Below are 18,155 nucleotides of genomic sequence, written 5' to 3'. Positions count from 1 at the left end.
CTACATCATCTCTACTATCATTAATTAGTCCTTCTATGTAAGTCTTGGTGTTATTCCTGGCTCCCAATACGGTCTTAATTGAAGTATCAAAGGGTCATTCTCCATTGAAGTCCTCTCTCTCCACATCTTACCAAAAAACTTTCTCTGTTTGCTACAAACAAGATCCCGCAATGGCGGATACCCTGATTCAATATAACATAATTCATTACATGTTGTCTTTCTAACGCCAATCAATAGTTTTAATCCCCAGTTATATAGCTCAACTACTGGCTTCAAGTCTACATTCAACCATGACTCACATCCATACAGGATAGCTGACATCAAAGCCGCATCAAAAACTCTTTTTTTAACAATAAATGGGATATCATGATTTTGATTAAAAAACGAAACAAATTTATTGATAGGTGGCATCCTGGATCGAGCATGGGCCGCGACAGAGGAAGACACAGAGCCATCTGCAGTAAAAACTGATCCCAAATATACATATTGTGAGCAGAATTCTACTGTAAGGCCATCGATCTCAATTGGGCTATTGTCTTGTGCTTTTCCACTAATAACAAAAAACTTAGTTTCCCCTGCATTAATTTTCATCCCATAAGTATGACAATATTGCTTCAATAATGTTACTTTATGGATGATAGCTTCTCTGGTAGTTGCAAGGAGAATTGTATCATCCATTAACACTAGTAAATGGAGCCATGATGAAAAACCATCAGGATTGCAATTACTCTTGATAAGTTTAATGAGATCATTAATGTACAAAATGAAAAGAAGGCACGATGTAGAGCCTACCTGACGAACTCCCATAGAAGTAGTTATAATTGCAGTACCAATTACGCTGTTTGTTACTCTATCAGTAGCTATCAAGGCTGCCAGCATAACAGCTCCACAACCTAAGCGTTCTAAAACCTTAAATAACATTCTTCTAAGTACTAGATCATAAGCCTGCTTAAAATCAACAAAGAGGAAAAAGAGTTTATTATTTCTCTTCCTAGCCATGTCCATCAGCAATCGCAAAGCTACAATATGCTCCATGCAACCCCTTCCCCTCTGTGCCCCAGCCTGTTCCCTGTAAGGCTTAAACCATGTTTCAAGTCGTGAACAAAGAATCATATCGTACAACTTTGCTAAACAGTTAATAACTGTGATGCCTCTATAATTCTCGGGTTCTTGTGTGTTGCCTTTCTTAAAAATCGTAAAGAGATTGGCCAAAGACCACAAACTAGGATAAGATGCACGCAGGAAAAGGACGTTAAACAAAGTAGCGAGTGTCAACAACCATTCCATTGGAAGCAACTTAAGAACACCAGGGGAGACTCCATCTGGACCAGATGCCTTATCAGGTCTAATTCTATTAATCTGGGATTGGACTTCTCTGACTTATTTGATCATCCAAGATAGGGACATTTACAAATAAAAGTATATTTTCATCAACTAGACTGTTTTCTTCAGTATTTAATACATTTTCGAAATACTCTTTGAATTCCTTATCTGTGGGACCCCCATCAGTTTTATTCTCAACCTGAAATTTCCCCTTCCAGTCTACACCCTGCCAGACTCTCGAGTCATCCCGGTCCCAAAGTAGACAGTCCCAGCGGTCGGTCTGTGCTTCTCCAATATCCTCTCTAGACATTCCCGCCTTACTCTGACACATTTCAGAACACTGGTATAATACATTCGATACACTAGAAGCAAAATCATATACATTATTGATAAAATTATCAGTATCTATGTTCATACCTGAAATTCGGTCATTAAACATGTATGGGTCAATCCTCTTATACTTAATTGGTTTCTTTACCAAACCGCTACACTTATATCCAATTAGTGATGCATGACCACCTAAGAAAGATGCTCGTCTTAACACAAAATCAAGATCTATCCTACCTTTAAACATTTTAATGGATATTGGCGCATGATCAGAAGGTAAATTCTCGGTAGGGTGTACACGAAATGATTCAATATAATTAATCAATTTTATTGACCCTACACATACATCTACTTTGGATACCCATCTAGTTCCTTGCTTATAAGTCTTGTTGCTAACAAAGTGTTTGTCATAAGCTTTCAGATTATTAACTACCAACAGGTTATGATCCTTACAAATTGTTGTTAGAACATAGTCATTATCATTAGGAACATTCACGTCATCAGCGATAACTGGATAAGAAAATTCTTCAGTATTGCTTATTTCCATCACACCTTTACCGAACCGCGTATTTAAATCCCCTATTATTATAAACTTGTTATCGTCACCACCCTCTATTAACTTTTCTTGTATTGATGCAAATTCCCTGTGAGAAAAATAAGGAGAATCACTCGACGGGATATAACAAGCTCCAGATACTACTTTTGGCATTACTCGAAACTGAAACCATATTTGATCAGGTATGCTTGTGTCCACACTTACAACCTCTTGTGACAGCGCATTTTTCACTAATACAGCCGTTCCACCGCGGTGCGAATGGTCCCTATCATAGCTCATGTAAGAAACATATCCAGGCAAACAAACAGGCAAAGACGTCTTTATCTCATTCAAAGCTACAATATCATATTGTAATAAGAATTTCTCATTTTTTTTTCTAATTTGGTTTTACAACCACCTATATTCCAAGATATAACATTTAAAGGTTGAGTAACATGCTATGGTCGATTAAAAAACCCAGCAATCCCCATTTATCAATGACAACACCATCTTTATACAACTTGCGTTCCCTAATATTAAATACAATGGTACATCCAACGTTTTCTGGACGTTCCCATTCTCTCTTTTCTGCTTCATGTAACCTCTTCCATTCCGCTCTCACACTTGGGTGCACATCTTTCTTGATGAATATTTTCTTGCAAATTTCATCACGCTGCATCAGTTCCTTTGCTTTCTCCAGTATCCCATCACGGATTACTCTTGATTCCAAAGTAATTAGGATTGGGCGACGCCTTCGGGATCCTTCGGCCATGTTCCTTCGACCAAGCCGTCGAACGGATGAAATGGTGCCAGTTGCACCTATGACTTCAAAAGCCTTCTTCACTTTAGCATCGTCTTCATTCAAACCATCCAAGGCTTCATCATCGTTGGGAACACCCGGCAAAACCAAATTACATTCTCGTACCTTCTTATCTAATACTTCGAGAAAACGCTGTTGCTTAGCTATTATGTCAGACTGCTTATTCACCTGGTCTCATAGCTCAGCTATCTTCTTGTTGAAAGCGCTCTCAGGGGATGTTATTGCACTTTTCAGCTGAGCAATCTCCCGCACTACGTCATCCAATTTTTCTGTTACATAACGCAATGCGACGTCATCAGGGTTTTGCTCTGCTATAATGCTGTCGATTAGCTCTTCCTTATTTATATTTTTAATCTGACTTCTTGAAAGTTTTTGAAGCTCACTTAATGACTTGGGCATTGTAAATAACGTACATCAACAAACCACTTATCAATTTGTTGTTAAAAAGTCTTGTATTAATATACAAAGGGTGGAAAAAATAGTTACATTCTCTTCCTTCTTGCTTAGTTACTCCTCCAAAACATTCATAGAAAATGATAAACAACTTCCATTGCCATGGCAACCAGAAAGAAAAGATTGTTGGAGGACGGTCAGGCAATGATAGTATATTGCTAATAAAATAACAAAGCTGTATCAATTGTGCTGACGTACACTGCCACTATATGCACTGACCACTCATGCACTATGTCACAAACGGAAGATTAGTTATTCATGATAAAAACCGTCCAAAATGTCGAATTATTAGGAGCTGCTTTGTTTACGTTTCCGACATTATTCTTCTTCCACTATACAAGTGGACCCCAGCCTGAGGTCTATGGTTGCACCTCTATGTTCCACTAGCCTTATATCGGAGGGTTCTTTTCAAAATGGCCACAGTTCCCTTGATGGCAGCAATCTGCACCTCATTTATGCTTGGAAACTTGCTATAGCCTGAACGTATTGTCTCAGGATTTTCTTCATTAGTCCTGTTGCCACACAACTACAGGTATTATTCCTATTTCTTTCAGTTCCTTTGTACTTTTCAGGTCGTTCTTTAGTTCTTGATATTTTTTTATTTTTTGCCTCTCAGCTCTATTGAAGCCAAAATCACTGGGTAATGCCACATCTATAATCTTTGCTGTTTTTTGTCTTCTTTATTCCAGATCACAATATCAGGTCTTATAGCACCGCCTCCTATATATCTTCCTGTCGGGATTATCTTATCAAAAAAGATGGTAATGCATCTACTGGAGGTAACTGGATCTGGTTCATGCTCCCATACCTTATCTTTTACTTCAATTTTGTATTCTTTACATATTTTTCAATGTACAGTATATATTTACAGATCTTATTGTGGCAAGCTGTGTAGTGACCATTTGCAAGGGGGGTCTGGCAGGCTGAAACCAGATGATCAACACTCTCAACTGCTGCATGACAAAATCTACACTGATCGTTTCCTGATATGTCCACCATTTTCTTTAAGCAGTTTGTTAGGACCCCTTGGTCTTGTGCTCCTATTATTATCCTTTCTCCATCAAAACCTAAATTTCCATTACTTATACATCTGAGTGACTGTTCTTTGTCCATGTAATCTTTTTCCAGTTCTTCATGGAATATTTCTGCTCTTCCATGGTGTTTCCACCTTTCCATTCCAAGTGTTTCCTCTCTAGAACTGAATTTCTGCCTGGTCTTCCTGGCTATCATTGTTGCTGGAGTCTGTTCAGTTCCCTTTGTTTCTTCTAGCAATTCTCTTGCGAAGTTCTTAGCCTGCTTTGTTATTGATGTTAGTTGGGTCAGGGTTCATTATGATGTTGGGCAACCTTTTTGATGTATTCATTCTCAGGGCATTTTAAGTATTGCCCTATACTTACTATTGCTGCTCTGTAGGCTTGATTGGTTTCAGTTATGCCTAGTCCACCTTCTCTGCGTGGGAGGTATATTCTGTCCATGCATTGGTTTCTATATGTGACTTTATGCAAGGTGAGAATCTGCCTAGTCTTATCATCTATCCTATCTATCTCACCTTGTGGCCAGTCTGCAATATCAAAACCATAGGTCACCTCTGGCATCGCTAGCTGATTTATGGCAGTGATCTTATTTTTTGGTGATAATTCTGACTTACAGATCTTCTTTAGGCGACTGAGGTATTCTTTCTTTATCTTTTCTCTCATTTTCTTGTGTTTTATACAATTATTTTTTTCTACTCCCAAGTACTTATATGCAGAATCCTCTGACATATCTACAAACATACCTTCTTCTACTCCTATTCCTTCTGATGTTACTTTCTTTCCTTTCTTGATGGAAATCTCAGCACATTTATCTAATCCAAAGTCCATGCAGATGTCACTTGAAAATCTGTGGACTGTCCTAATTAGTTCTTCCAATTTTTCCCCCGTGTCTGCATATAGTTTGAGGTCATCCATGAAGAGCAGGTGGTTCACTATTTTGTTGTCTTTTCTACTTCTGCTTCTGCTTAGGTCTTAGCCGGTGTTCAGGTCATACAAGATTTTACTAAGCCGGTCTATAGCCAAGCAGAAGAGAAGCGATGAGAGGCTGCTACCCTGGAATATTCCTCTTTGTATTTTTATGTCCGGAATTACTATCTGGCCCTCAATGTGTTAAAGATAGATGATGGTCTTCCACTTAACCATCTGAGCTGACAGGAATGATCTTATTTTCTCATTGATGTTATATAATTCCAGACATTCAAGTATCTCGGAGTGTGGCACACTGTCAAATGCCTACTTATTGTCTATCCAAGCCATACTAAGGTTCATTTGCCTTTTCTAATAGTCATCTGGTATTGTTTTGTTAATTAGCAACTGATATTTGGTTCTAAGTTTGTTTCTTGTACATCCCTCTTGTTCTTTTTCCATATATTTGCCTTGATCTAAGTGTTCATAGATATCATCTGCTATGATTCCTGTGAGGTATTTGTAGGTTGCTGGTAGACAGCAGATGGGCCTATACCTGCTGGAAAGATCGGTCTCACAGCTCATAGGGAGGAGAGTGGTGTTTCCCATTGTGAGCCACTCTGGTGATTCTTCTTCTCCTAGCATCCTTCTTGAAAAGACTTGTTTTTTAGTGTTGGTGTAGCACTGTGATCTTTTTTAGCCAGAAATTTGGAATCTTGTCTACTCCTGGAGTTTTAAAATTACTACCGTATATTTTTTTTAGTTTTCTTGCTAACTTTTCTGTGGTGAACCTTAATGGAGGCATTTGTTGTTTCAGGCTGTTCTTTTGCCTAATGGTGTCAATTCCCTGAATTCTCTTGGTGTTGTTTCGCGTCTTCAAACAATGGCTTCCAAAACCTCTCCAGATCTTCCACGCTCGGTGGTGTTCGTACCTCGACTGTTTCTTTTACCATATTTCTATATACAACCTTTGGATTTTCACCAACCTGCCTGTTTATCTGTTTTACTTTTCTCTTATGTTCTTTGTTTCTTATTTGTGCAGCTAGGGCCCTTACTTTGGCTTAGTGTTCTGCTAGTTTTCTTCTCGTTTGCTTATCATCTGTTCCATAGTTTTTCTTTATTTTTCTTATTTTCTTAAGCAGATTTGGAGTGTGATTTTGGCCTTTCATATACGTGGGCATTTGCCAGATCTCTGTCCTTAACTGATTTATTTTATCATGTTGTTTCTTTTTCATGTTGGCTCTACATTTCTTTTCTTTGGCTGGGTTCCTCTCGTCTCTTTATAATCTGGTATGATCTAACTTTGTATGTACCAAGCTGCACCATAATTGATATGATTAATTTCTGTCAGACTTAATCCTGCCGGGACCATTCTAGCAAGACCTGTGTTGACTTTATTCACCGAAGCTTTAAGTTCTTCATTTTCTTTAAGTTTAATCAGCTTGGATCGATCTTCCAGTGATATTGCTTTGGTTTCTTCAATTCTATTGGGCAGTGTGAATTCTATATGTTGTGAGATCATTACACTGAAAAAATGCTTTGTCACAGTCATTGCACTTGAATTGCTTCTCCCCAGTATGAATTCTACGATGTTTTGATAGTTCACCTTTACAAAAATCCCTTTGCCACATTCACTGCACTTGAATGACCTCCTCCTAGTGTAATTTTTATAATGGGCTTCAAGATGTACTTGTTTAGAAAATGTTTTGCTACAATTTCTGCATATAAACTGGCCTCCAGTGTCAATTAGCATGTGAATGTTGGTGTTAAGTATTTCACTAAATTATTTCCCCTCAGTCTCTCTCATATCAACGTTAGTGTTGGTTTTGGGATCATTTTCCTGACATAGATAGGTGTCACAGTCACTGTTTTCCATCTTCTCTTTTATTTGATTTACCTCTTTACTGACTTCCCTTTTGCCACATTCCTCTTTCAAACCTACATTTAAATAAGTCTTTACAGTTTTATCCTCCTTGTTGTCTTCCTTTCTGTAACCTTGTAGATCATCCTCACTCAATGTTACATCATAGTCGTAACAATATTTCACGTCAATGTCACTTGACTCAAATAACTCTGGCTCTGCTTTGAATTCCATGTCTGGATCCATGAAAAGAGAGCCATCATTAAAGAGCTCAGCACTGTAAAAAAAATTTAATCATTATTTTCCAGCTTCAATGCAGAGAGTAAAGACAAATCTTCAATTTCACTTTTCACTTAAAATTCTGAGGAATCATATTTCCTCAACCTTCCCTTATTACAAAATAACATCCTCTTCAATACTATCTTCAAAAGCCAACAAAGAGCAAGTTAATGCTGAACTGTTTATTCTGACATACCATATATTGCATCAAAGTCTTCCAGCATAAACCTTTATCCCAGTACAGTTTCTCTTGCAGATAGTTCCTGTAGTTTACACAATCTTGCCACAAGAGTTGGATGATTATTTCCTTTGGGATAAAAAGTCTGAGATATTAGAGAACAACTAGAATTGGAAAAGGGAAAGGTGAATATGTTGAAGTTTTCTAAAATAAAAGGGCAATTTTTCTAAACTATAATTATCCTAAATGTACATAACAGGTTCTTTATTCCATTCTCTTCATTTATTTTTGTTATACATTGGAGCATCTAAAAATCCCTTTTCACCCCTTTACATATTTCGTAATGCAAAGCAACTTCTGTGAGACCATCAGTTACATTGGGTATACAGTACAAAGTTATTCACTTCAAAACCCAATTCCCCAAACAAACAGATCAAATATCTTAGTATTGTTATAATTTTTTTTTTCTAGCAATATAAAACTAAGTCCTTCATAAAAAGATTATTACTTCAGCAGAGCTAAGTCATTTAATTAGCAGTATGACTTTAGTGCAAGCTGGAATGGCCAATGAAAAAGATAAAGTTTCTCATTACTCAGCTTATTGCCAAGCATATCAGCCGAAAGAATCACCCTTTCCTTTGGACAGTGAGTGAGAGAGCTGTCCCCTTATGTATATTTAAACCAAAGAATGCATTTTAAGGGTAGTTCACCACTTAGGCTCCTGGTTTGTACCAAAAAGCATTTATATCATAGTTAAATTGTATCCCTTTTCCATATGAAGCGTTAAGTCTCTGAGTAAAAGCTCTTAACTTATAGTTATTCCACATCAAACCTGATCTGTTACCCTTCCAAACATGATAGGCTTCCTACTTCTCATAATAAGCATGTCTATAATCATCATTAAACCAGGGTTTAACTTTCACTTGTAACTTTAGCACATAAGAGGGAATACACTTATTAATCATGCTGACCAGATTCTCATTCAAAAGAACAACAGGCTCAGCACTTTTGTACAACTATGATTATTTTAAATTCAAAAGATCACTCAAATGCCATTCCAGTCTGCTTGAGATTTTATATAAACCTTACAAGAGTATGACACATCGGGGATAGGCTGCCTAATCTGGACTAGTAATGAAATTAAGGTAGAAAAGATGTCCAAACTGGAGAACAAACCTTACTTGTTAAAACGTCAGGGGAATCAGTGTATACTATCTCAAAGCAGTTATCACACCAGTGAGTAACTTTACTTATGGTTTGCTCACTGTCTGTTTTAAAAGCAAAGTCCATAGCTCTTTAGCCATGGCAATCAGTAGGAGAAACACAATTAAACACTCCCTATACTGAACACTAAAACTACAAACAAAAACAAAAGAGATCTTTCCATCATTTTGTTGTATCTTAGCCATAATGTTAAAAAGGCAATCGAAGGTAAAATCATCTATGACTGGATTCTAATAGATCGAACACAAATAGAAGTTGTTATTCCTGGCACAAACTTTAAATACCTAAATCTCATGACACCCATATTTATAGCAGGACTTATGAGAAGCAGGGTACTCAGTCCTAACATACACCGCTATTTCCCTTTCCCTAGGGATGACACCCTGTTTCAAAATTATTAGTTTATTAGAACCTGTAATTAGGAGTACAGATGAGAGCCTTATTTAAGAAATCAAAATTTCTAAACATAAAAGTATATCATACTGTCTGGAGGCAACCTCTATATGCTGAATTTTGGCATGCAGTCCAAGAATATTACAATACAGTAAACAACACTGGCAAAACCCAGGACCAGTATGGTCCCAGGTTTTGCTCAATGTCTTCAGGCAGGATTAGAATTAAAAGCAATAATTATTTATCATGCTAAAAGCAAATTTAACAATAATAATAAAAACAAAAAGTGCACACACACACATACACACACACACACACACATATATATATATATATATATATATATATATATATATATATATATATATATATATATATATATATATATATATATATATATATATTTATATAAAGTGACTAATACAATACATAGACTAAAGGTAGAATTTCGTATAAAATTAGTCAAAAGGGCGGAGACAACACACCATGCAAGGCTAAGTACACACAATGATATGCACCTCAATTGAAGGGAGGACATGGATGGTTTTGAAAATGATTACTTGTAAGGAAAATGAAGAAAAACCTAAGGAAAACCCAACCTCTTGATAAATCACTAGACATCCATGACCCTTCTATCATACTTGCCCACACACCATTTCAAAAGCCAAGAGGAAGAGAAAAGGTAGAATAGTGTGACCGAGTGTACCCTAAAGCAAGAGAACTCTAACCCAAGATCACAGTACAGAGGTTATGGCACTATCCAAGTTAGAGAACAATCGTTTGATTTTGGAGTTTCCTTCTCCTAGAAGAGCTGCTTACCATAGCTAAAGAGTCTCTTCTAACCTAACCAAGGCAGTAGTTAACAGTGTGAGTAAAAAAGAATTGCTCATTTATCTCATTGTGGTCAGGTTTATGATGAACGAGGAGAAAGTGTAAAGAACAGGCCAAACTATTTGGAGTATGTGTAGGCAAAGGAAAAATTGAACCATAACCAGAATGAGGCATACAGTGTAGTACTACCATATCTTGTCAGTCAAAGGACCCAATGACTTTTTAATGGTGGTAACACATAGTACCACCAAGAACAGGGCAACAGATCTCTTAATCTTTAAAGCTAACCTCCACCACCTTACTTGCTTGGTCAGTGGCTACCTTAACAGATGTCACGTGGGATACTTGAGACTAAGTTAAATTCACTGGAGAGTACCAGGAGAGAGATAGCCTTAGCTACCAGCTCCCTCAAAAACACCATGGAAGGCCTACCTGAAAGACTGAAGGAAGACCAAGCCTTTCTTACATCAAACTCATCAATCTGCACAGTTACAACATAAGTCTCCAGCCTCCAAAGGGGAGTGACAAATGTTAGTGGTTCCTCACGCATCATTGATCTGAAAACTCAGCTGATATACATCAGAGTTCTCTTGACACCTGTAGCGTACACCCCGAGGATCAATCCTCAGGTGCATGCAATTGTGGAATCAAATTCTATTTTGTTAAAAAGAACATTGTAAAATTCCTCCTTTTTTGTTGCAATGATACAGTGCTTAATACAGTTGCATGATATAGTGAAGAAATGTTCAGCCAAAGCATTACTAACCCCCATTGCTCCAGTCATATATTGACCATTTACCTCCAACCCACATTGGAGGTAAATTATTCTACTATCTTTTTTACTTTCCCCCATACAGATGATGGTGGTGTTCTAATATTGACAGAGGAAAAATGATATCCAAGACTGGCACCTAGGTTCTTTCATTGCAGAGTTTCTCCCTCACCATAAAAAAATGAAACCTCGAACCAAGAAACGGCAATTAACGAGGTCTGACTGTATTACTTTTGACAGGGTTACCACTTTCACCTCTCAATTTTGAACATCATTAGCGAATCTTCTGAGTATCCCACTACATCTGACAGCGGCCTATAGCCCAACAGCCAATAAAATGGTTGAAAATTTTCATTGCACTCTCAAAGCAACTTTGATGTCCTTCTGCAAAGACTTCAATGGGTTTAATCAGCTTCCCTGGGTCCTCCTGGGATGAAGAACCACTCTTTAGGACTCTGGATGTCTTGGCACCTGTAATGGTTTGTGGCAACCCTTTGGTCATCCCTTCTGAATTTTTTTCCATCTGCAATCTCCTCTGATATTCACCAGCACCTATATCATGTTGTGGGAAAATTTACTTCCTCTCACCATACTTACAAGTACCCAGCAAAGCAACACATACCCCGAGATTTACACACCACAACGCACGTCTTCTTGTGCACCGATGTAAGCAAACCACCATTGACGTGCCCTTACTCATGCCCTCTACTCATGATCCGTTGCTCTCCCAAGGCTATCTTAATTAACATTCGTAGCAAAGCAGACATAGTATCTTGATTGTCTAAAACCTGCATATCTCCAGCAAGATGACCCACCTACAGATCGCCTCTCTAGATCCATGTGCCCTATTTCACATGCATGTCTTTTTTTAGGAGGGGAGCCATGTACCGTATGTGGTACATACACGCTCATACAATATAATGATAATATTTTTTTTTATCCCTTGCTCTCTTCCGCACTGATAAATAAAACATGGTTCACATTGTTTGAGTTTAAGTACAGCTTTACCACTCTACTAGAACGTTCTGTTTTCATTTACTCTGGGAAGACTAGAGTTTCACACAAGGAAGTCTGAATTCTTGCCTTTTATTAGGATAGAGTTGATCGTGCATTCACAAAAGAGATAAATTACATATCTAAATCAATTTGTATTTCCTCAAACAACAGACTTCTGAATCCATGAGTCAAGTCGTCCAAAAAGTTTCGGAACCTTTACAGGATCGCCTGGTATTATTGCAATCTTACAAGAGAGATAAAAGTTAGCAGAAAAATATCAAATCCCCAAAAGCTTTGTCTCGTGCCTTGTGACTGAGATTCGGGCTATCAAAGGAAATTATTTCCATAAACACTTTCGAAAAATGTGAACGCAAGATAGCATACAATTACCTATTGCAAGAACACAGGTTTCTTGTTAAGAAAACATCCTTAAATTCGAAACCTGAAGTGATGTCCTTGAACAAGTGGTATAACCACTTATTCTAGATTCCTAATTGCTTCATGCACATTAGATGACTAGACTGACAGTTAGTGGCTCAAGGAGCTTACTGTGTTATCTAGGCTCGCCATGAGCCTGATTTGAGCTACGATCCTGAGTTGTGTTGTGAGACTGGATTGCATCCGGATAAGAGATTCCTTGTTTTGAGGATATATTTTCACCTTTGGTGCTTCAATGCAAGATCACTGTGAGCCAGAGTCGAGAGGCTCTGAAAGAAGGTTAGTTCCAAGAAATACTCTCACAAAGGTTTATTCCTTTAACATAAACATCCAGGCTATCTGTGAGCCCGAATCCTGTCATGACTCCAAATCACAGGCAAGCCAGGTCTTGAGGTGTTGAGAGAAAGCTTGTTTCAAACAAACCTCTCAGGTGGGAACACTAGCTTTCACCCTTGTTGCCAAGTCCTAGACTTCCTAAGAGCTTAAACTGCGTCGCGAGCCAGACTCGCGAGGGTAAAAGAAATCGCTTGCTTCAAGCAAACTCTCAGGTGAAAAAAAAACATTCACCCTTGGCACCACGATACAGGCTTGCTGGATATCACTTACATTAAGCGAAACTCTAAGGTAAAAGGCTAGCTTTCACCTTTTGGCGCCGTCAGTCACTGCGACAGTTGTCAGGATCTCATAGGAGTTTCAAAGAGCTAGAATACTCTGCGTAGGAACATGAGACTACTTCTGATCTGTCAGAATAGATAAACGACCATGGTAGAAAATCAGGTCACCATAGCAAATACATCCGCAAAAAACTTGAAGGGTTGGCAAAATCAAAGGAAAAAAAAAAGATTGGCATATCTCTCAATTGCAAGGCTAGCTCCCTCTTGGATGCGCAGAGGGCACTGAGAGGTACCTTCCAGAGCATTTTGAGGTTTGATTGCTGACCAAGTCGTGTGCTCAGTTGCAAACCTACAGCTTCCAATAAGCATGGCTGGAACATTAAATCAAAGGACTCACTAGACTGCTTGTTGCTCATGTGTGTCCATCAATGGATTGGCATACACAGACGGCCCAATATCTGAACAATATCCCTTTCTAGAGGTTCTTTGATATTAAAACTTCAAGAGAAGTCCAACTCTAAAGCAGTAAAGATGTTTATCCTTAATTAACCTAAAGAGTAAAAGAGTCATGCTATAATCAAAACTTTAACTCTAGGACAACATTTCCAAGACACTAACTCATAAACCGAGAATTTAACTAAAAGTAAGTTTCATTGCACAGATAGTTAGGAATGTGGACAGAGACGTTTGTCTACGACAACGGCTGAGATCAAAGGGAAGAAGGTGTGCGTGAGTGGGTAAGGTGCCTCTCCCAGCTACAACTGATTAAAACCGGTCGGTTGTTTACACCTTGTTAAAAGTTTTATAACAGTATGCCAGCTAGCGCTGATTTCTTCTCCTATTGTAAAGAACATAGTGTGTGTATAGTGTGTAGGAATAGTTATCAATCTTCATGTCTAAAGCTCTTATTTACAATTCAGAGGTACCTTAGTAAAGTACTTGTTTACCAAATGGTTCACTCTTTGTCCCCTAATGAGTGTAGGGCATTGCATGAACCTGAAATAAAACGACATAGTTATGAGATGATTGATGGCTGATGAGAAAAAAAAATAAAGTGCAGTATACTGTATATAAACTGATAAAATGAAAAATAAAAATTTCTAATTTAAATACATGACCATGAATACTATAACGAATAGAGAAACTCTCTCACTCTTGAAACAAGAAAGGCCTCAAATTCTTCAGAGTAGAAATTATCTGAATTTTGGCCATGTTTCTCAGCATGCTCAAAAGCACTGGCTCATGAGTGTTCGCCTGTGAAAGCAAAAAACAAGCATTCTTGCTCATCATCTTACAAACAATGGGGTGCAAAACCAAGGGAACCTAATTCTTCAAAGGCAAAAACTTACTGTTCTCATGATCCTCACTCTCTTTCTCTTCCTCCTAAGTGGAAATACTGCACATCAGACTGTTCTTCTCCTGTAAGTAACACTCCAGGAGACACTTCCCCACAAAGAAGGAGCAAGCCTGACCAAAACCCTTCATCTACTGGAGATCGAGATTCCAGTACAGCCACATCGTCTGTATCCTCAGAACGCTGAAAATCTAAGCTGAAGTTTAGTGCTAAGGCGTGCTCTTTAACCCCAACTTTTTCTAGTTCCTGAGATGTCTCAAGGACGAGATCGGTCAGTGTCAGAAGACACCTCGAGGCACGGGGATTGTGCTTCCAGGTAAGATTCTCCCTCAGGTAGGCAGGAAGAAAAGAGGGGTGACATTTAGGATGAACTCTCGACGCCCCACGAAATGAAAGAGTCTTCCTCGAGGTTCAATTTGCATTGCATGAGACAGAATTTCATTTGTTATTCTACCTTTGTTAGTTAGGAGTATAGGAGAAATTATATTAGTTTCAACTCGCATGGACCATCCCTTTCTTAAATCATAAATTTGTTATTTTTCTGAATGAATATTCTTATGTTTAAGTAGTCGATAAATAATATTTGTTCCTCATAATTAATAGCTACCATTAGATCATAATGATTTGTTTTTTAAAATAGGGGTTTCTTAGGATTTTGCAGCATGTTAACTGAACTTTTAAATTGGTGTGGTTTATCAAAAAAGTTTAAACTCCTTTTCTAATATCCTGTTTTTGTACCTTGCATTACTTCTCGTCCGTCAGGAACATTCGGGAGTGTTGGTCCCTCGTATATAAAGGACAGGTGACGAGCGAGAAAAGCAGACGAGACTTAGTTATACCACTAGTGTTTGGAGACCTTTTCCAGCTACACCCTGTGTGACTCTGAAAGTTGGTGACTACGCACAACGATAAAATATCTTGAAGAAGATAAAGAAGTTCAAAAGTTCATCTGTTTCAACGTCAGAAGCTATGTTCCCACATTTCAACCTTTTGTATCTTACACTAAGCAACGGCGTCTGTCCCTCGCTGCATAGAAGTTTGGAAAGTCAACTCAAGACCTTCTTCGTAAGAGTTTTGTATGTTATTAACTGGTTTTTGGTGTGCTGTGAGTATCCGGTGGATCTTGAGCATCGTCTGCACCCAACACAAACAGATTGAGGATCTGTCACCTGCTCTGATTTGAAGGTGCTGCACGAGGGCCCTTTGATACCAGGGCAAACCGCATCATAATAAGTCCTACAAAACCAATTAGACTTAAAAAGAAAAAGAAATAAAGAGAGTTTACTGCCAGTTTTAGTAAGGGTAAATGGAAGAGAGAGCACGTGTGCCTTCTACCAAGAAAATATCAAAAGTGGATGTACAGTCTAGCTAAGTGTATGAGTGGGGTGGTTGGTCTATTCGCCGCTACCCATCGTTAACTAGCAGCAGGTCGTTTACCTATTGTAAAAAATCTATAGCTCCTTTTCCAACAAGCCGGAACAATTTATCCATAGTGAAGAGCGAATGCTGTGTATTTGTGTAGGAACAAATGAACAATTCTAATTGATAGTTGTAGGTAACATAAAAACTGTGACATAGACTAATAAGTTATCATGAAACACTGCACAACCAATTGTAATATACCTCAGACATGACAGTAAGACCAAATGCACAAAATACAGTAAAAAATAAAAAAGGAAAGGTTAAAACAATCAGATAAGTGAGTCCAGTACAGTTGCACTCTCCAACGGTCAAAGTCTAAATGAAGGTTGAAATATTTGTCAGGTAGGTGAAGCATCCCCACTAAATGACGGCCAGATTCTTCGCCAACATTATGTTCCTACTGAAGCGTGATACCATGAATTTCATTTAGGAACAAAGCCAAATTTGAGAGACAGTAAGAGAGTGTGCATACTGCTTGGAGACAAATTCAAAAGTGGCAGTCTTAATGACTGGCAGGTGACCGGGTCTTATACGCCACATGCCTGTAGTTATACAATAACTACTTTGTTAAATTCTTAATATCCATTCAAGCTTCACTGAAGTCATACTCCATTAAAAAGACAATGGTTTTTACCTAATATACAGAGTCCATACTTATGAGGGACTGAAGGGGATCTAGTCATTTCATAATCATGCCTTTTCATAAAGAGAATTTTGTCGCATCATAACGACTTTTTTGGTCGTTTCAAAATCTACAAAGATATGTGACTTTTTTGATTGGTTTGTTGTACTGTTCTTTGTTGTTGGTGGTAATGTCAGTAGTAATGAGGTGAACTGCATTGTTGTTAAAAAATAACTTATTGGCTAGATCTCATTGGTCACGAAATTAACAAACATATACGGTTATGATATGGTGAGGTTACAATGAGATATTTAATAACAAATATCTTGACAACATTAACTTATGTGGAGAATTTTTATCTGAATGGTTGAGTGGGAACTTAGTCCAGGAAAGTCTCCCTACGTCAATTACCCAAAGCTCAACAGGGGAGGATAATGAGCACTTACTCTCGGGACACAAACGCCCTGCTAATACTTTACAGCCATAGTTCACTAACCTTCACTCTTAAATACAAAGGAGGCAATTTTACTGTCCAGAGGCCGGAGAACTCCACACGTTAAATTGGAAATAATTTATGGCCTACTCTAGCTTTGTCACGGCTAGAGTCATCTCACTCTAAGGCTCTGTTTCGACTCCGTCCCAGTGACCCCAGTGAGATGCTGTACAGGTATCTTACGTTAATGCAATTAGAGACAATAAAAAAAGGGGGAACAGTGGAGTATAAAAGTATAAAGTAAAGTTAAATGGGGATCTTCACCTTCAAAGCACTAAGTTAAAGAGCGTACACTCGCTGATACCAACTTACCTCTGTCTAGAGTAGGTTACTCTCAACACCTTGGGTACTTCTGACCCGTCCCATACCATAAATGGGTAAAATTCATATAATGCGGTTAAGGATACCAAAATGTGTAATCTATTCCAAATGATTTATTACAGTAAAAAGGGATGGAAATAACTCGATGATTTTAACACGACAAAATTAAAAATTGGAAAAAAATCTCAGTAACTCAATTATAAGTTTTACATATGATAAAATGAATAAGTGAATTTACAACACAAAAAAAATGAAAACGTTAAACGGAATTAACTTGTGGATTAAACCTCAAACAGAATAAATAAGAGTCAAAAAATTCTGATCAGCAATTTGTGCAGTAGGCTGCTGTGAGGTCCCAACATGTGGTCAGTAACCTCAAGCAATTACCAAGATCAAAAAAATATGAGTACATTAATTTCCATGCACGCAGCCCGAAAGATGTAATGCCAAAATAATACCTAAACTTACCTTATGAGAAATTGAAACTTATCTAAAGAGGAATGGCCATTAGTTGAACTCACAAGATTTTTTTTGTAGTGGGCGCCCATGTCCTAAATGTGGCGGTCTTCAGTTTGCTCACTAGGCCTACAGCACTTAATTTGCAGAGTCAACGGTCCCCTCCAACTAGCCCACAAGATTGGAACCGACGTGCAGTAGAATTAGCAGCTTTGTACTGACACTGGTTATCTGCTTGACCTCCTCTACGTAATCTTGGTTAGTTAAGGTATAAGGGGGCAGGCTAGTGATGGAGAGTGGGACACGGGGTTGATATTGGAGCCTGACTTGGCAGCTCCGTTTCGTACCTTGGCCTGTATGTTTGTGAGGTTGAGTTCAGGTCAGCTGTGTCCTCCTTCCTTCCCAAAAAAAAAAAGCGTATCTTGGTGCGTAGGCCTATGGTCTTGAGGTGCCAACTCTCATTTAGGACAGGCTCAAAAACCTTGTGCCTTGTGAATTGCAAG

The 18,155-nt window shown here is 38.2% G+C and overlaps 1 protein-coding gene across 1 annotated transcript; it reads right to left on the bottom strand.

Annotated features, from left to right (window-relative positions):
* Positions 1 to 4,777: 4,777 nt before the first annotated feature.
* Positions 4,778 to 5,407, bottom strand: LOC137618861 (uncharacterized protein T26G10.4-like). The gene has a single exon (XM_068349068.1). The coding sequence runs from the start codon at positions 5,405 to 5,407 to the stop codon at positions 4,778 to 4,780; it is 630 nt and encodes a 209-aa protein (XP_068205169.1).
* Between the last annotated feature and the right edge of the window lie 12,748 nt (positions 5,408 to 18,155).

This window comes from Palaemon carinicauda, chromosome 25 (assembly GCF_036898095.1).
Source record: "Palaemon carinicauda isolate YSFRI2023 chromosome 25, ASM3689809v2, whole genome shotgun sequence".
Classification (NCBI taxonomy): Eukaryota; Metazoa; Arthropoda; class Malacostraca; order Decapoda; family Palaemonidae; genus Palaemon; species Palaemon carinicauda.
The sequence above is the reverse complement of the archived record's forward strand: the minus strand, read 5'-3'. Positions and strand labels throughout refer to the sequence as shown.